Source organism: Dendrobates tinctorius, unplaced genomic scaffold (genome assembly GCF_039654945.1).
Source record: "Dendrobates tinctorius isolate UK_male_01 unplaced genomic scaffold, ASM3965494v1 ptg000384l, whole genome shotgun sequence".
Lineage (NCBI taxonomy): Eukaryota > Metazoa > Chordata > Amphibia > Anura > Dendrobatidae > Dendrobates > Dendrobates tinctorius.
The window spans coordinates 2,408,189-2,428,854 of NW_027362050.1; the positions used below are offsets into that span (position 1 = coordinate 2,408,189).

Sequence of the window (20,666 nt, forward strand, 5' to 3'; positions counted from 1 at the left end):
GTTCTCTTACCGCTCCCAGCAGTTTAACTCCCTAAAAGCTGTGATTTGATATTGATCGCAGCATTTATAAGAGAGAGAAGGGGCTCCCTCTCCCTTCCGATTGGCGCCCCTGTGACATCGTGAGGACCGATCATTGCCATAGTGACCTAAGATCGTCATGATGACTTTTGCATCACGAGGCTGCAGAAAGCTCCTTAAACCATATGCAGAGCACTGACCGTTAGGCCGGTTTCACACGTCCTGATATTTCCGGTACCAGAAAAAACGATACCGGAGATATCACTGTATGTGGGTCCGTGCCTCATGACGGCCGTCGGGGAAGAAGCGCTACTGTAAGCGCTGTTTCCCGGTGGCAGGTGCTGAAGCCAGCTGTCATTCTCCCCTGCCGGCGGCCGTCTGAGAGGGGATCGAGCGCCAGGGAGTCCGTGGGTGAGTGTAGGCTCCAGCTGCAGGAGCTCTGAGCCGGGCTCCTCCATTACTTCTGTGGGTCATGGAGTCCCGCAGACAGGGGGCAGAGCCGGGTGCGGACTCGCTGAGCTCTGTGCCGGGAATTCCTGGAGGAAATCTCCCAGCGGCAGAGCAGGGGAGAATGGCAGCCGTCTTCACCTGCCACTGGGGAAGAGCGCTTACAGTGGCGTGTCTTCCCCGGCGGCCGTCTGTGCACACGGAGGACAGTGTGCACTGTTCTCTGTGTGCACTTGTGCGGCACGTTTTGCGGCCTGTGTGTCCGGGGTGAAAACGGACACGTCTGAGTGTTTTGCACACGGACACACGGCCCGTGAAAACACGCTGACATGTGCATAAACCCATTCATTTGAATGGGTCTATGTGTGTCTGTCTCTGCTACGTGAGAAAACCGTCCTCACACGTACCGGAGACACTGACGTGTGAAACCGGCCTAATAGAGCATTGCATTGCTAGCTTTATAACAGCGATTCAGACTGCTGAAAGTGAAAGTCCCATAGAGGGACGAGGTAAAAAAGAAAATTGTAAAAATATATTTTTTTAAAAAGTGTATACAGTGCCTACAAGTAGTATTCAACCCCCTGCAGATTTAGCAGGTTTGATAAGATGCAAATAAGTTAGAGCCTTCAAACTTCACACAAGAGCAGGATTTATTAACAGATGCATAAATCTTACAAACCAAAAAGTTATGTTGCTCAGTTAAATTTTAATAAATTTTAAACATACAAGTGTGGGTCAATTATTATTCAACCCCTAGGTTTAATATTTTGTGGAATAACCCTTGTTTGCAATTACAGCTAATTATCGTCTTTTATAAGACCTGATCAGGCCGGCACAGGTCTCTGGAGTTATCTTGGCCCACTCCTCCATGCAGATCTTCTCCAAGTTATCTAGGTTCTTTGGGTGTCTCATGTGGACTTTAATCTTGAGCTCCTTCCACAAGTTTTCAATTGGGTTAAGGTCAGGAGACTGACTAGGCCACTCCAACACCTTGATTTTTTGCCTCTTGAACCAGGCCTTGGTTTTCTTGGCTGTGTGCTTTGGGTCGTTGTCTTGTTGGAAGATGAAATGACGACCCATCTTAAGATCCTTGATGGAGGAGCGGAGGTTCTTGGCCAAAATCTCCAGGTAGGCCGTGCTATCCATCTTCCCATGGATGCGGACCAGATGGCCAGGCCCCTTGGCTGAGAAACAGCCCCACAGCATGATGCTGCCACCACCATGCTTGACTGTAGGGATGGTATTCTTGGGGTCGTATGCAGTGCCATCCAGTCTCCAAACATCACATGTGTGGTTTTTCACCAAAGATCTCGATCTTGGTCTCATCAGACGAGAGAACCTTGAACCAGTCTGTCTCAGAGTCCTCCAAGTGATCATGAGCAAACTGTAGACGAGCCTTGACATGACGCTTTGAAAGTAAAGGTACCTTACGGGCTCGTCTGGAACGGAGACCATTGCGGTGGAGTACATTACTTATGGTATTGACTGAAACCAATGTCCCCACTGCCATGAGATCTTCCCAGAGCTCCTTCCTTGTTGTCTTTGGGTTAGCCTTGACTCTTCAGACAAGCCTGGCCTCGGCACGGGAGGAAACTTTCAAAGGCTGTCCAGGCCGTGGAAGGCTAACAGTAGTTCCATAAGCCTTCCACTTCCGGATGATGCTCCCAACAGTGGAGACAGGTAGGCCCAACTCCTTGGAAAGGGTTTTGTACCCCTTGCCAGCCTTGTGACCCTCCACGATCTTGTCTCTGATGGCCTTGGAATGCTCCTTTGTCTTTCCCATGTTGACCATGTATGAGTGCTGTTCACAAGTTTGGGGAGGGTCTTAAATAGTCAGAAAAGGCTGGAAAATGAGATAATTAATCCAAACATGTGAAGCTCATTGTTCTTTGTGCCTGAAATACTTCTTAATACTTTAGGGGAACCAAACAGAATTCTGGTGGTTTGAGGGGTTGAATAATAAATGACCCTCTGAATAAACTTTTCACAATTTAAAAAAAAATTAAACAAAGAAATAACATTCTTTTTTGCTGCAGTGCATTTCACACTTCCAGGCTGATCTACAGTCCAAATGTCACAATGCCAAGTTAATTCTGAATGTGTAAACCTGCTAAATCTGCAGGGGGTTGAATACTACTTGTAGGCACTGTATGTATTGCACCCATAAATAAGTATTTTAATGTAAAAAAGATAAAGCACATATTTTGTATCGCCGTGTCCTGAACAACCTGACCTATTAAACTTTCATTAGTTAACCCCTTCAGTGATCAAAGTTGAAAACGTAATGCTTTTTCATTATACTGCCAAAGAAAAAGTAGAATAAACCTCAATCAAAAAGGCGCATGGAAATAAAAATGGTACCTCTGAAAATGTCATCTAGTCCTGCAATAAACAAGCAATCATACAGCTCCATCAGTGGAAAAATAAGAAAATTATAGCTCTCAGAATAAAGCGATGCAAAAATAATTATTTTTTTGTATAAAATAGTTTTTATTGTGCGCCAAACACATTAATTTTTTTTTAATTTAAATGTGGTATTGTTGTAATCGTACTGACCCAAAAATAAAGCTGCCTTATCAATTTTACGACCCGGTGAACGGCATAAAAAAATCATAATAGATAGCGTTCAAAAAACGTTGTGACCGAAAATGGTGCCAAGAAAATAACTCGTTACGCAAAAAAAATAAGCCCCTCACATGATTGTCGTTAGAAATATGGAAAAATTATAGCTTTCAAAATATGAAGATGCTAAAACTTGTTTTTGCAAAAAAAAGTCTTTTAGTATGTGACAGCAGCCAAACATGACAAAATTGATATAAATCTGGTATCACTGTAATCGCACTGACCCGAAGAATGAAGTAGTCTAATCAGTTATACCGCACGAGGAACGGCGTAAAAAAATAAAATCAATTCTGCGCTTGCTGTTGACTTGTTGTTCTGCCTCCCAAAGATCGCAGTAAGGCTCAGCTCACATTTATTTTACACTGATTGCTTACACCGGTGTTTCTGTGTAAATTTTTTAAATACGTGAATCAGACAGAACCCTAGTTGGAAGATTCCCTATAATAAGGCAGATGGAGGCCTTTGATCTGGCGCTGTCCATCTTTTTAAGCATGCATAAGTGCCGTTGGCCACAGTTTTGTGCACTTCTGAAAGGAAGGAAAACGCTCAACAGAGGCCAGACAGAGTCCATAGTAACTCTGCCTCATTATAGTGAATGTACTGGTCGGGCATAAATTTTGTTGCAAAAATTTGAAATTGATCAACTTTTATCCCTTCTAACTTCTTAATTTTTTTTTATGTTTCAAAAATGATGCAGATGTAAAGTAGTCATAACTCTCTGATTTAAGGGAATAAGAATTAAAAGTTTGCAAATTGTGACGTTTCCAAAATTTTCACCAAATTTCTGATACTTTCACAAAAAACGCAAGTCATATCGAAGACATTTTAGAGCAGCCTCACGTTGTGCCAAAATTATGCTATTTAGCAAAGCTTTTTATGAAGAATTCTGCCTTACAAGCTTTGATGAATCAGGCACTTAGTCTTTCGCAGCATTGTAATATCTTTTGTGTTGTGCATTTTATTCACAGATGTTCCTCGTAGACTTGAATGAGATGTAGAAATTATATTTTTTTCTCTTCTTTTAGTTTCTGGCAGTGGAAAACCCCCCCCATATCTATTCTGCAGGTTACTTACAATGCACATAATATTGACAAAGCTAGGTAATTCAGCCAGAAAAAAAGTTTCCAAAGCAGTTTGTTTCTTTTTAGCAAGCCAAGTTCTAAATAAAACAGGAGAAAAACCTATGATAAACATTAATGGATGAAAGGGGCAGTTGAACGCAAGTAACTTAATTTAGCTTATTGATGCAGAAATTCTGCAGAATATCTGCAGTATCCAAAATGCACCACAAACTCAATGTGGAAACCTCTTACTGTATACCATACTGATTTTATCCAGTTTTAGCACAGTCTACATTCACTGTCAAGTGCAGTTACTCCTTGAGCAGGGCTGACAGCCATGGTGGCGGCTATGTTGTCATTGATGGACACCCAGCTGATGCTCAATATTACATCTCTGTTAGGTACTGTAAGTGATGTTCTTCCTTCTGGACCATGCGGAGAGTCTCCTCTTGTTGGGCCATCTGTCCATTTACTTAGTTTCCTGTTTCTAATATTTGTAAATTAGGTTTTCATACTGGGGCTGTTCGGTGAACCAGTGGCAGGACTTGTTAGAGCTGCATTGTTCCCGGTTTTAAATCTTGTGACGCCTGTTCGATGTCACTTACCGTACTTATTCACATTGCACTTTAACCTGCTTGATACTCTGCTTAGTAACCCCAAGGACCCATGATTGATATCTACTTTTTGACCCTTTTGCCTGACACCTTCGACTTGACCCAGGCTACTCCCCTGTTCACCTCTCTTTTTCTGACCTTGCTGACTATTCTAACCTCAACTCCTGTGCCCGGCCAGCACCTAATCCCTGTAACTCTACCATGGGGGAGTCTGCCACAAAGGTTAGATCACTGTGTATGAGAGAATGGATGAAAACAGATGTCCCTTGGACCATGTGCCATGTCTGCCGATGGAAGCCCTATTACATGTTGATGAATCACCTTAACAGAATAACTGGTATATAACATGGATCTTCTCCAATCAATGGTTTACCAAATGGAAGAGCTAATACATCTGGTGCAGTACTTTTTATATAGCCACTTAAAGGGAACCTGTCAGCAGTTTTGGCCGATATAAGATACCACAACTCCCTTTCAGGGCTTATCTACAGTTTTCTGCCACACTTAGCATTTTACATTTAGTCCTCCAAAAGTTCTACTTTGGTCTCATCTGACCAGAGCACCTTCTTCCACATGCTGGCTTGGTCCCCTACATGGACATATGGTACTTAAAGAAAATTTTAACCCTCAAAGTTGAGGACTGTTAAAATCTAAATGATAAATCAATCAGAGTTACTAATTTGGCACCTACATATTGAATCACATTGTATGATGGATATAACAATGACTATATTGGAGGTCATTCAAATTTTTGGAAACATGCAGAACAAAAGGCAATTTTTTTTTTAATTTACTAGAAATGCTTTAATATTCTTCCACATTGATTATGCATGATCCAGTTTAATATAACGCAACACAATGCATCCCTGTATATTTAACAGAAAAAAATCCTATTAGTTACAGCAAGACACTTAATTACTAAGTTCCATACAAGTGTATTTTCCTAATTGCCAACAAAGTGGCTGTCTTGCAATAAAATTAGGTTGGGGTTGCCATAAAATAATTTGTTACCTGGTAAATCACTTGCTGCACCAGAACTGCTCTCCATTCTTGTTTGATTACTGTGCTGCAGCCAGTCACCAGCCGCAGCGGTCACTCCCCTGTGACGCAATGATTGGCTGCAGCAGTCACATGTGTGGATGTGATGTAATTGCTAGCTGCACACTAAATGAATACCCAGCAGTGGAACACAAGGCCATTTACCAGGTAAGTAATGCTTTTATTATTACTTTACGACATTCTCCCTCTTGGATTGGTTATGGTTGGTTGCCGATGGCCCCTTTAGCGCAGCACAGGAATCAATATTGAAGCACACGTTGTTAGGGCGGACATGTGTAAGACCTGCATCCTGGGTAGGTCACAACAGCACTTAGAGGCCAAGTTGTAACGCCACACATGTTTGAACCAAAATGGAGTTTAAAAAATCCCTGTAAAAAAAGAAAAACGATTAGTATTCATGTTACTATAACGTACCAACATTCAAGGTTCTATTAACATCCATGTTGAAGTCTCCGTGCTGATCCACCATGGCAGAATCCATCACATTTGACTGATTGTAAAAATACCACAGCATGCAGGAGTAGATAGATAAATGTTAGGGCTCATATTCAGAATTGAGAGTCCTCAGTGGTTGATACCTTTTAATGGCTAACTGAAAAGATGGTAACACATTGCCCTCCGAGACTAATCAGGTCTCTTCATCAGGCATTGACTAATAAAAAATCTGAAGAATCATATATTTACACACAACACAGCACAGAAATAATGCAAAAGATAAGACAAGTGACGTGAATCAAAACTATCATTATGGGAGAGTGATGGACAGTTATGGCCATAAATTTTGGAATAGTTCATAGATAAGGAGTGTGAAAGTTTTATAGTCCTCTGTTTGGGGTTTGGTTCTGTGTTGTGATGCCCCCACAAAATCTTAGGGGCAAATTCCTTAATTGATGTAAAAGACATAAATCCATGAGACCCATTCATTCCTGCTCTGAGGGTGTCAAAGGTTGTCATGAGTTTATACTCGCAGACCCTTGTGTCTCTCTGAGATTTGAAATTGCCTTTCAATACCAGTAATTTCATATCCATGTTGCTGTGATCAGGTATACAAAAATGTTTTGCCACAGGTAGATACATTCTTTTTTCTCTTATTGTGTGGCAATGAGAATTCATCCTTGTTCTCCGTTTTTGTAGGACTCATTCAGACATCAGTGATTTTTCTCGTACACAAAAACACTGAGTTTTCAGTTTTTGAGGGTCATCCGAGTTTGGTCAGTGTCTGTTTTTACCATCAGGCTGTGTGCACACGTTGCAGATTCTGCTGTGGAATTTTCCGTGCAGATTTTGCTAAATCTGCAGGTAAAATGACCTGCATTTTACCTGCAGATTTAGTGCAGTTTTTGTGCGGATTTCCCCTGCAGTTTTCCTCCTGCCGATTTCTATAATGGAGCAGATGTAAAACTGCAGCAGAACTGCACAAAAGAAGTGACACATGCTGCAGTTTTAAATCCGCACCAAATCTGCGCGGAAAAATCCGCAGCATGTGCACAGCGGTTTTTGTTTTACATAGCCTTAGGCGATGTGCACACGCTGCGGTTTTTTCTGCGGATCCGCTGCGCTGGATCTGCAGCAGTTCTGCAGACAGTGTGCACATGCTGCGGATTTTTAACTGCGGAAAAGCTGCGGTTTTGAATCCGCAGAAAGAAATGACATGTCACTTTTCTGCGAATTCTGCTGCGGTTTACCATCTCCATTGTAGAGGTGATAAGCCGCAGGTCATTTTAGCTGCGGTTTTATCTGCGGTTCCGCAGATACAAATCCGCAGACTAATCCGCAGCGTGTGCACATAGCCTTAAATGGTACTTGCAGGGCCAAATCTGCTGCAGAACTGCAGAAGAATCCGCACCGTGTGCATTCACCCTCAGAGCTTGGTCACAGTAACTTCAGTTTTTTAGAATAAAAAAGGAAAATTGATGGAGGTTTCTTAACATTCTGCTATTATCATTTATGTGAAAATGGGTGTACCTAACAAAAACAAGTACCAAATCTTGAACAAAATGAGTCGCCGACTGGTACAGGAGGAGAGAGGACCCTGCCTGCGAGGTGAGGTCTCACAGTCTACAAGGCATGGGTGAGGATACGGTAGGCGAGGGTAGAGCTGGTCGTGCAGCGGTTTGGTGGATCGGTGGTTACTGCAGGTTACAGACTTGTCGGAAGGGGTAGGTCTTCAGGTTCCTTTTGAAGGTTTCCATGGTAGGCGAGAGTAAAAACTGACGTAAATGAGCCTTTACATGCAGTGTTCTTAGTTGTGCTTTTGAGAAGTTTTTCTGTTTCATATGATGAGATTTGTAGATTGCTACCCCCAAGTTCTACATACCTGTCAGTTCACACACTAAATTTAGCCAACTAGCTGTGCCTATAAAAAGAATCTAATTTCAGCAATAATTTTCCAGAATTTAACCCCTTCAACCTCCACGACATATATCCGTCATGGAGCCGGTCTGGATGGGCGAGCTGTGGTTGGCTGTAGTATATAGCCAGCACCAACTTCTAACAGTATGGATTGATGTCTGCTCTGATCGCTGCTGCTTTTACCCTTAAATGCGGTGGTCAGTGATTGACAGCAACATTTAAGTTGTGCCATTTAGTCCATCCATCACTACCCTACAACACGATCGCCAGTTGCCGATGGATTACCATGGCAGCCAGAAGCCTGATGAAGAAACCCGTCACCACCATCTTGGTACTTCTGTGGCTTGTTCGAAATGCCAAAGTTTTCCAGTATATAGAACAAGTGAGCAAGCGTCCCCTAAAGGGTACTGCAAAAGTAAATTGTAATATCATAAAAAAGATAATAAAAACTGACTTATCCCTCATCAGTTAAAAATAAAAAAAAAAAAATATTTGAAATTGCCACATCTATAAAAATCCAATTTATTAACATATGAAATCATTGGTCTCCAATCATTACAAAGTTCAGATTTTTTTTTTTTCGTGAACACTGTCAAAGTAAGACCCCAAAACGGCTGTATTAACATCTTAAAAGTAGCTTAATAGTACAACTAATACTTACTTGTTCACCCCAATCTTCCCCCCAGCTGTTTTTTAAGATCCAATGAGGTTGCTTCTTATCTAGTTAAAAAAATAAAATAATAAGATTTAGCTTGCATGTCACTTTAAATGTTTTATCTTACATATTGTAGGTGAGCCTCCTTGGCTAAAATAAGCAAATTATCAAACAATGATAATATCGCTAATGTCAACTTGAAAACTGGATGATGAAAAATTCTAAGCATATATAAGAAATTAGACCAAGCTGTCAAACAATAGTTAAACTTTATGGTTAAAACATGTCAGTAGGGAGGAAGTAAAGGGCCACAGTTATTAAAGTCTTTTCCTAACCTCCTGTTACAACTCTGTTGTCGGGTGTTCCGGGATCAGGGGTCTTTCCCTGTCCCTAACGCTAGGGGCACACTAGCTTGCCCTGTTTACTGGATTACTTTTGATGGTGAAGATGCCGGGGCCACGTACCTTGCCTTAGCTCCTGAATCCGCCCTCAGTCTGTACCCTTCACCCACCCAGGGATGGGGGGAGTAGTAGTGTACTGTAATATACTAACCTGACAATCAAGGTAATACAAAGAAGAGTAACGAAAAATGGCAAACATACAAATATACCGACACATATAACAGAGGAATGCATCGGGGAGTGGAGGATGGGGTTAAACCAAAGCAGGAGAATAAAGGGAATTATCACTTATTCAAAACCTAGCAACAAAGCAAAGTGAAGAAAGACCATGCATATACGTAGGATCACCACACAGAGTACAAATGGATATAACAAAAAGTATTTTATTGTTTACAAAACCATAGACACCACACAGTTTAAAAACATTTAAAAATACAATATGTTGGGACAAACATGGTCACCAAAAAATTGATAAAGAATATTCAATATTGCACAACCACTGGCTGCAGATGATTCATTATTACACTGAGAATAGATCATATATACATGCTTCTAGTACAGCCCCATAAATATACAATAGATCTAATCCATATACACACAGAGGAGCAACAGGCAAATAGCAATGGCTACTAATGAACTCCTGCTACAGCTCAAACTCATGTGCCCTAAGTGGGAAGAGGTCCTGGTGAAGAGGCTACTGGCCTGAATACAGTTACGTGGACTAATACTTCACCACAGCCCAGTCAGTCAAGGAAAGTACCCAGTCGCCCCGTCATCTAGGAAGCAGTCATGCAGCCAAAATGGTGTGTGGAGACCCATGCGTTCCGACACTCAAGGTGTCTTTCTCATGGTGAGTGTATCCGGTTCTGTTCAGTTCAGCTATTTAAACATAAATAATTAGTTGTAAATCCTTGCCAGCTGGCTGCCGGCAGCATGGAGGCGGCAGGAGGAATTGCAGTGACACGCGATGAGTCACCCGGAAGTGATCACTGCTCAAGGTCAAAATCAGTAGTGCGCTTGCGCGCCCAAGAGTATACAGCACCGTTTTGCGATGGTAAACAAGGAATCACCCGGAAGTTCCGGCTGATCTGAGTCAAAGCCTATAGTGCGCTTGCGCGCCCAAAGTAGACAGCATTATGCTACGGCATTGCGCAGCGAAACACCCAAAGGTATTCACTAATAAGGGTCAATACCCGTACTGCGCTTGCGTACCCAGAGTAACTCACAAAGAGCGCATGTACAAGTAGCACGCATGCGCAGTGGCTCACCCATAGTTGTTTAAGGGCAAGACTTATACTATTAAGTCAAGTGCGCATGCTCTCAGTAGTAGAAAGTCATTGGTACATAAATGTCACGCATGCAATGCCGCAATATTATTGGTATAGATACATAAACCAACACTATCTTAAAGCGCAAATAGTTAATACTATTAGTAGCCATTGTTATTTGCCTGTTGCTCCTCTTTGTGTATATGGATTAGATCTATTGTATATTTATGGGGTTGTACTCGCAGCATGTCTATATGATCTTTTCTCAGTGTAATAATGAATCATCTGCAGCCAGTGGTTGTGCAATATTGATTATTCTTTATCAATTTTTTTAGTGACCATGTTTGTCTCAACTTAGTGTATTTTTAAATGTTTTTAAACTGTGTGGTGTCTATGGTTTTGTAAACAATAAAAAAACTTTTTGTTATATCCTTTTGTACTCTGTGTGGTGATCCTACGTATATGCATGGTCTTTTTTCACTTTGCTCTGGTCTACTTTACATGCAAGTAGTGATCCCTTTAGTAACTTTTCTATTGGTATTATCATGATGGTGCCCATTTGTTACTTTTTATATGTCAAAACCTACCAACAGTCACAGATAAATCCACCAAACGCCTTCTATAATAACCAAGAACAACCTCCACCCATAGAGCATAAGCTAGTCCTGACAATGAGTGCAAGCCGGGCCCAGATTATGTAGGAGATGGGAGTGGCTAACAGTGCACAGCTGGGCTTTAACACATGGAAGCTTCCAGGAGCTCTCAACTGAGCAGATTAACCCCTGCACTGCCAAAAGAAATTTACACTGTTTAATAAGATGAAGTGCTTCTAAGAGTAGGAGAAATCAGACGTTGCGGTCTTCCGGCTCCTCTATGTCGCAGTAAATCCGTGACATACAGTAAACCATTTCATTTCATGTTTTGTTTTGTATGTCTTTCATTAGTAATTAGATGAGGGTTGATGTGTAAAATTTGGGAGGTGTAGGTGTTAATTTAAGGGGTTAATTGGTTGTAAAAAAATGTGTGGGCTCCCGCGGTAATTTGTTAATGCGGGAGTCCACACATTTTTTTACAACCAATTAACCCCTTAAATGGTTTACTGTATGTAACCATGTGTCATTTCAGCAATTGATTTAGCGGCTATTCTGCTATGAAGAACTCTGTGAAGTGTGTGTGTGTGTGTATATATATATATATATATATATATATATTTGTCTCAATGACGTGTGTGTGTGTGTGTGTGTGTGTGTATATATATATATATATATATATATATATATACACACATTCTACGTGTCTATATCTATTTTTCGTTTGTGTTATAAAACCTGTCAGTGTGAGTTTACTGTATAGTGCACTGAATTGCCGGCTTTTCTAAAAGACACCGGGTGCGTATTTCTCGCAAGTCACATGTGTGGTCCGTGTGTAATCCGTATTTTTTGCGCACCCATAGACTTGCATTGGCGTATTACGGGCGTAGTACGCTGACAATCGCAGCATGCTGTGATTGGCACGGACCGTAGGATACGGATGAGAAATATACGGCTGGTGCGAGGGACCCCATGGAGAATAATTTGTCTGTGTGTAATGTGTGCTTTTAACGCCTCTCACTTGTCCATATTCCTCGCCAGTGTGACCCCGGCCTAAGTGTCGCAATCAAATGTTGAAAGCGTTATTTAAAGGAAATCTGTCACCCCTTTTTTGAGATGTCATATAATGATATAATTCAATTCTGTGTCACATAAGGATTCTCTTAGTACTTTTTATTCCCCCTGACCCCGCACCTTTCATGCATAAATACCTTTTTTATATTGGTTCAGATGTATGTAAACTGCCGCTGTCCGGTCCGCTGGGCGGGGCTTATTCACCTGCTCCCCCCTCCCTGTCTTGCTCTACGCATTTCTTCTTGTCTAGAGCAAGACAGGGGGGGAGCAGTTGAATGAGCCCCGCCCAGCAGACCGGACAGCGGCAGTTTACATACATATGAACCGATATAAAAAATAAGGTATTTATGCATGAAAGGTGCGGGGTCAGGGGGAAGCAAAAGTACTGAGAGAATCCTTATGTGACACACAATTGAATGATATCATTATATGATATCTCAATAAAGGGTGACAGATTCCCTTTAACTACCACATTCACGTGGCACAAAACTACTTCAGTACTCAACGTTCTGGCTTTCCTAGCTCATTGTTATTGCCGCTGTATACCTGCAATACTATACTACAGTATTGCAGTATATAGTATAAGAGATTACAAGTTCTAGTGGCCTGCTCCAAAAGATTCTTCAAAAGAAAATCTATGTGTAAAATTATTAAACTGTTCTAGCTTTTACAGGTTAGGCTACTTTCAGACTAGCGTTCTGAGGCGCAGGGCCGCCGCTAAGCTCCGCCACCTTCTGCACCTCCTCCGGTCAGCTCCTCCTATGATCGCATGATGCTGCATGCGATCAGCGTACCCTATATTTAGCGTTGGGTACACTGGCCGTGCGCTGGCATGATTTTGTCGGCGCTTGCACCCTTTTGGTGCTGCGCCGAGCGCACAAAAACGCACTGCTGCATTTTTGTGCGCTTGGCGCATCGCAAAAAGCGCGCATGCGCCGGCCAAAACAACGCACGTCCAGCATACCCAACGCTAAATATAGGGTACGCTGATCGCATGCAGCATCATGCGATCATAGGAGGAGCTGACCGGAGGAGGTGTGGCAGGGGGCGGAGCTTAGCGGTGGCTGAGCGCTGTGTCTGTGAACGCAAGTGTGCAGGTTGTCTTATATCTAAGTAAATACTAAAGCTGCTAATCAGCTGTTTATGACCAGAGGGTTTGTAACCTTTATCATATATAGAAAAATGACTTTAGCAGATCACTCGGATACATGTGCGCAGATTAGTCCCGGCGGACTTCTATGTAGCACTCAGAGAACAAAAACCATGGTCCAGCACTGGTTTGAGAGTTTAAAGCGTTACCGCTGACGCGTTTCGAGCAGATGGACCAGCTCTTAATCGTAGCTGCTCAAAATGTGTCAACGGTAACGCTTATGTCTATCTGTATTGATCCTAAAAAAAACTTTGGAAATAAAGGTTGAAAGATTTTAAACTCCTTATAACAGTGCTGAAGCATGGTTTTTGCTCCTTTTTATATATAACCACGACAAACTTCATAAGTCAGTTTAAAAGAGTTCTGTTAAAAATGAGTTGCACACCCCACTGTCAGATTACAGCTCACTAACAGATTCAGTGTTAACTCATTCTGCAGCCAACTACTGTATGTGAGAGGCTGTCAAAGCTAAAATAACTAAATCCCTATTCATGAAATCCTAATGCCAAAGTTATATTCAGCAAAAATACATACATTTAATACAAAATAAAAATTTCCCCTGATGTACACACCTAGTTGTATTAATGTACAATGTGTTTTATTTCCTAATAACACTAACCTGCTGAGCTAAGGCCAGGGGCATAACGATTGCAGTCGCAGAGGTTTCGACTGTGACCAGGCAAGTGTGAGAGGCGAGAGCCTGCCAATGCAAGCGCCTATTTTAGCTATATGTGTGTACGAAAACACACATTCAGCTGAAAAGTGTTCCGGTGCAGAAACCCACCAGCTCCCTGCAATGCAATACACGCTGCCGGCCAATTGGAGGCCAGCAGCTGGCTTCTGTGTGCCCTTCACAGGCTGTACATGGCTTTAATGTCATGCACCGCCCCTGGTTAGTGCGCCATAGTCAACTGCCAGTCTTTTCACCGGCTATGAACGAGGAAGCTGCTCGTCGTGGAAGAGGAGGAAGGTATGAAAAATAATTTTTCTTTTTTTTTTTTTTAAATGTGTTTGGAAGCAGCATGAGGGCATTGTACCAAGAAGGGGCCAGCATGGGGGACATTATACGAGGAAGGGGTCCAAGAGGGGGGAAAATTATTACTGGAAGGGGCGCTGGATGGGGGAACATTATACCAGGATGGGGGACGTTATTACAGGAAGTGGCCCATGATGAGAGACATTATTACAAGAAGGTTCCAAGATGGGAACATTATCACACGGGGCAAACACATTTGTCTTTTTAGAATCCAGACTGCTACGAGGCCCCAAACATCTGATCAAAGTGGAGGTGGGGTCAAGGTCCAAATATTGCACCTGGGCACACCGGACTCTAGTTACACTACTGGCTAAGGAATTTTTCTATTGTTTACACAACTGTATGTAGCTCCCATTCCCCGACCAGGACGCCGACTCACTCATCTCCGCGCCCCCGTCCTTCACTTCCTTTTTTTCTGTCTGCTGGCCAGGGTCTTTGCACTGCTCACAGATCCAAGGGTACTGTGCTAAGGGCGCCTGCTCCATCCTTCTTAAAGGGACAGCGTGCGCTGTCCTAAAGTGTCCCCAGCCAATGGCTCGGAGATGCTTATTTAAGATACCTCCACCTGAAGGGAGGAGTCTGAGCAATGTTTAATGTCAGCAGTCTACACAATTGCTAATTCTCAGGTCCCCTATACCTGCCAGTCATCTTACCTGTCCTGTCCCTGTCTGCCCATATTTGCCTTGTGTACCTGTATTTCAGCCATGCCTGCCAGCACTTGTCTGCAAGTCTGTATACCAACCATACCTGCCTGCAATTACTGTGCCTACCTGTACACCAGAAGTACCTGCCTAAACCTGCCGTGCTCTCCAATATATCAGCATACTGGCCTCTAATTGCCATGCTTACCTGTATACCAGCTATACCGGCCTGCACTTTCGGTGCCTACCTATATATCACGGACATGCCAGTGCCTGCCTGTGTACCTGCACTTCCTGTTCCTACCTGTACACCAGCCATACCAGCCTACACCTGCTGTGCCCACCTGTATATCAGCCGTACCTGCCAGTGCCTGCCTGTATACCAGCCGTTATCAGCCTAAAAAGTCCGTGGCCAAACGGATAAACCTCTCAAGCCTCAAACTACAACCAAAAAACCCCAATATCCAGCTAGAAGGTCCTAGCAATACACGTAATATGATAAATAGTGCAGTGACTAAGGTGGACTAAATTGTCACAAACTATGGAGAGGAGGTAGATAGAACAATAGCAGCTAAGAGATAATGGCAAAGTACAAAGATGACAAATATGGTGCCAGACAGAAAAAACGTGTCAAGGTAAGATTCTGCATGAGATCATGACGTTGATGATAGGGTTTCGGATTACACAAATAGTGCTGTAGTAACGGCAGCTCAAAGCCTACACAAAATAAATCATCACCGGCATGATATAATACATAAATAACCGATTTGTCATGGTAGTATTATCTGAGCATGCTCTGAATCCGAAGTAAAATTTCAATAGACAGGTTGGCTGGTCCTATAACTATTGTATGTATGTACGTATGTGTGTGTGTCCGGGATTGGCATCTGCACCGTCACAACTACAGCCACAAAATTTGGCACAGTCACACGTCTGGACCCAAGAGCGTCCTAGGCTATGTTGTGAAGTGAAATTTTAACCCCGCGCGTTCCAATTCACCAAACAATTTTGCCCCTATCTACATAATGGGGAAAAAGTGTGTGTGTACCAAGCCCCGCCCCTCATTATGATGTCAATGTTTGCCATGGCGATGCTGATGTCATCATAGGTTGCAAGTCCCGACGCTCATTATGATGTCATAATGGTTGACTATGGGATGGAGGATGTGTGATGGGTATATGGGCACTCTACTATGGGATGGAGGATATGTATGATGGGTATATATGGGCACTGGACTATGGGATGGAGGATGTGTGATGTGTATATGGGCACTCGACTATGGGATGGAGGATATGTATGATGGGTATATGGGAACTCGACTATGGGATGGAGGATATGTATGATGGGTATATGGGCACGGGACTATGGGATGGAGGATATGTATGACGAGTATATGGGCACGGGACTATGGGATGGAGGATATGTATGACGAGTATATGGGCACGGGACTATGGGATGGCGGATGTGTATGATGGGTATATGGGCACGGGACTATGGAATGGAGGATATGTATGATGGGTATATGGGCATGGGACTATGAGATGAAGGATGTGTGATGGGTATATGGGCACTCGACTATGGGATGGCGAATATGTATGATGGGTATATGGGCATGGGACTATGGGATGGAGAATGTGTGATGGGTATATGGGCATGGGACTATGGGATGGAGGATGTGTGATGGGTATATGGGCATGGGATGGAGGCTATGTATGATGGGTATATGGGCACGGGCCTATGGGATGGTGGATATGTATGATGGGTATATGGGCACGGGCCTATGGGATGGAGGATATGTATGATGTGTATAAGGGCACTGGACTATGGGATGGAGGATATGTATGATGGGTATATGGGCACGGGCCTATGGGATGGTGGATATGTATGATGGGTATATGGGCACGGGCCTATGGGATGGTGGATATGTATGATGGGTATATGAGCACGGGCCTATGGGATGGTGGATATGTATGATGGGTATATGGGCACGGGACTATGGGATGGAGGATAATTATAATTTGTTATAACTAACCACAGTTAGTTACAATGCTCGGGCATGTATGTATGTGTATGTCCGGGATTGGCATCCGCACCGTCACAGCTACAGCCACAAAATTTGTCACAGTCACAAGTCTGGACCCCGAGAGCGTCCTAGGCTATGTTGTGAGGCTAAATTTTAACCCTGCGCCTTCCAATTCACCAATTTTGCCCCTATCTACATACCGGGGAAAAAGTGTGTGTATCAAGCCCCGCCCCTCATTATGATGTCATAATGGTTGCAATGGCGACGCTGATGTCATCATAGATTGAAAGCCCCGCCGCTCATTACGATGTCAAAATGGTTGACTATGGGATGGAGGATGTGTGATGGGTATATGGGCACTGGACTATGGGATGGAGGATATGTATGATGGGTATATGGGCACGGGACTATGGGATGGCGGATATGTATGATGGGTATATGGGCACTGGACTATGGGATGGAGGATATGTATGATGGGTATATGGGCACGGGACTATGGGATGGAGGATATGTATGATGGGTATATGGGCATGGGACTATGGGATGGAGGATATGTATGATGGGTATATGGGCACGGGACTATGGGATGGCGGATATGTATGATGGGTATATGGGCACGGGACTATGGGATGGAGGATATGTATGATGGGTATATGGGCACGGGACTATGGGATGGAGGATATGTATGATGGGTATATGGGCACGGGACTATGGGATGGAGGATATGTATGATGGGTATATGGGCATGGGACTATGGGATGGAGGATATGTATGATGGGTATATGGGCACGGGCCTATGGGATCGTGGATATGTATGATGGGTATATGGGCACGGGACTATGGGATGGAGGATAATTATAACTTGCTATAACTAACCACAGTTAGCCGGGCTCTTCAGCTAGTATATGTATAAAATATGTATAAAATTTAATATTACATTTTTTTTATTATTAACCAGAATATCCAAATAGATGATATACTACATATATGAAGAGGTAAAACTACAGCCATAAGATGCCTATAATGTACCCTATTCAATATAAATACACATACGTGCATAAATATACACGCAATGACATATCACATCATTCCTCCTCTATAAGGAAGACGGATGGTATATATATCGAAGCATCAAAAAGTCATACATGGTGATATCAAACAATCTATTATTCTTGTCATTGAATGTGGTACTCTAAAACAATGAGAAAAAACACATTGACCACTCAAGACATTGTACATAGGATTAAATCACTATTACGTTCAAAGGAAAGTGAACATAATAAACGGTATCCTATACCTCTTATATTTAACTACATGCCCTCCTGATTTTAACCACGCCTCCTGACGAAACCGAGGACGGTGAAACGCGCGTCGGGACTTCAGCGCGTCTCACGGGTAGATCTGCAGTAAATTGGGATCATGTCGCAAGGTATTTAACCTTATATACGTTAAGCTGGTTGGCACAATTGTCCTGTAACTTATGGGGCCTACATATGGGAACTCTGTGGGCTGACAATAGGATTTTCCAGTACCTTCTGATTTTTCAGCGTAATAGCGATACATATGACTCATATCTGAGCTTCTAGACTATCTGTGTTTGTGCCCCTAATACAGACTTTGGCTATTATATCTTGATTATACCAGGAATATAGTTATAGGACCAGCCAACCTGTCTATTGAAATTTTACTTAGGATTCAGAGCATGCTCAGATAATACTACCATGACAAATCGGTTATTTATGTATTATATCATGCCGGTGATGATTTATTTTGTGTAGGCTTTGAGCTGCCGTTACTACAGCACTATTTGTGTAATCCGAAACCCTATCATCAACGCCATGATCTCATGCAGAATCTTACCTTGAGACGTTTTTTCTGTCTGGCACCATATTTGTCATCTTTGTACTTTGCCATTATCTCTTAGCTGCTATTGTTCTATCTACCTCGCCAAAAAGCACTTTGTATGTCTTTATAAAATTTATATATATATGTAATAAAATTGACATTATTAAATCCTCTCCATAGTTTGTGACAATTTAGTCCATCTTAGCCACTGCACTATTTATCATATTACGTGTATTGCTAGGACCTTCTAGCTGGATATTGGGTTTTGTTTTTTGGCTGTATACCAGCCGTGCCTGCCAGCACCTGTATTCCGGTCATGCCCGTATGTACCAGCTGAGCGTTTCCTTCTAGGCAGTTCCAGCATCCTGCCCCTTGGGGGTCAGCTGCCGTGCATCCAAGGTTGTCCTGGTGTAGTGCCTGGTTTCCATCTGGAGCCAAGTTTAACCCCACCGTCAGGGGCTCTAGTGAAGAGTCAAGTATTCACCACCGGGCTCTCCTCGGATCACGGCACAGTGGTTCCACCACTCTTGCTACACTGCACTTTAATTGATTTTTTTACTAATTATTCCTTTTTTTTTAAATTGAATTATTACATTTGCGGTCCAGCCTTGTCATTTACTGTAGTTTTACAATTTAGATTAAGAAATCTAGCCATAAATTTTGCTAACATTCGATTTCCTCTTTAGCTCAAGATACTGCTGCAAAAAGTGTCATTTTTCCTAAAACCGCTATGTGCGAACTAACCCCTAAAAGAGAACCACTATCCACATCCGTGATCGGGCAGCTTGTTTATTACATGCTATGGACACCTCATTTTCGGCACTAACCAGAAATGAATTAGGATTTACAATTACCTTTTAAATGATAGCCCACTAGTAAAACTCCATGGTTTACAGAGCTAGGATCACAAGATTTCTGATCAATCACTCCTCCTACGTAATCCTGTATTAATTTAGAGAATAATTCATGATTAGTTATTCCTACTGTAAAGAACACATCTGTGGGGGGGAGCAACAAAATTGACAAGCATTTCCCAGCAAAATGAAATATGTACAGAATCCGTCATATTTGACAGTAAAAGCAGCACTGCATGCGGGAGTAGATAAAATAAATTTTGGGGCTCATTCAGACATCAGTGAATTTTCTCGTACGCAGAAAAAAGGTCCAAATTTATTATTCCGCGAAGGGCCATGGAGGAGTAAGACAAGTTGCTTGTCATGGGAGCAATAATAGGTGAGGAGTATGGTTGAATTTTTTTAAATAGCTATTTGAAGAGGATCACTGTGGTGGCTTTATTAGTGTTAGGGGACCCCAATGTGGGGAATTGCTACAGTATGGATGCCTTAATGGAGGACATTATTGGTGTAGAGTGGTCACATTGAAGAGATTATTAAAGTATGGAAAGCCACAGTGAGGGCATGATTAAGCTATGGGGGCCAGAATTTGAACATTATTGGAGTATGGGGGCCACTCATGGAAACCTTTTTAGTGTGAAAGGGTCACAAAGGGGAACATCTCTTGTGTAATCTATCATATGATGCAGGATAGTTACAGTGGGGGGGGAACAAAAGGGAGGTACAGGTACTGTGGAGGGCATGACATAGGCACTATGACCCTATAAAGTTTGTGTAGAACTTCGGGGAAAAAATGGGGTGGATGCGTTACAAGCTATCAGCCATAGATGTCTTTGTATTAAATTTTGTAGAGTCAGGGCTGGAAGAAGTCCTATTGAGCTATGCCAGATGACGAAAAGAGAAAATAAATTATTTCAACTGGAGTCTTCATTGGTGAGCTACTGGATTTACCTGTA

The 20,666-nt window shown here is 42.6% G+C and overlaps 1 protein-coding gene across 2 annotated transcripts in view; it reads right to left on the bottom strand.

Annotated features, from left to right (window-relative positions):
• Positions 1-5,547: 5,547 nt before the first annotated feature.
• Positions 5,548-20,666, bottom strand: part of LOC141076031 (cathepsin W-like) — a 44,246-nt gene continuing 29,127 nt past the window's right edge. The window contains exons 9-12 of one of the 2 annotated variants that reach the window (XM_073563287.1): positions 19,711-19,798; positions 8,835-8,893; positions 8,459-8,580; positions 6,070-6,189 (exon numbers count right to left, since the gene is read on the bottom strand). In XM_073563287.1, coding sequence (XP_073419388.1) covers positions 8,491-8,580; positions 8,835-8,893; positions 19,711-19,798 — 237 coding nt within the window. In that variant the 3' untranslated portion in view covers positions 6,070-6,189; positions 8,459-8,490. Of the gene's footprint in view, positions 6,190-8,458; positions 8,581-8,834; positions 8,894-19,710; positions 19,799-20,666 lie in introns of both variants that reach the window. The other variant, XM_073563286.1, reaches the window with a different exon arrangement.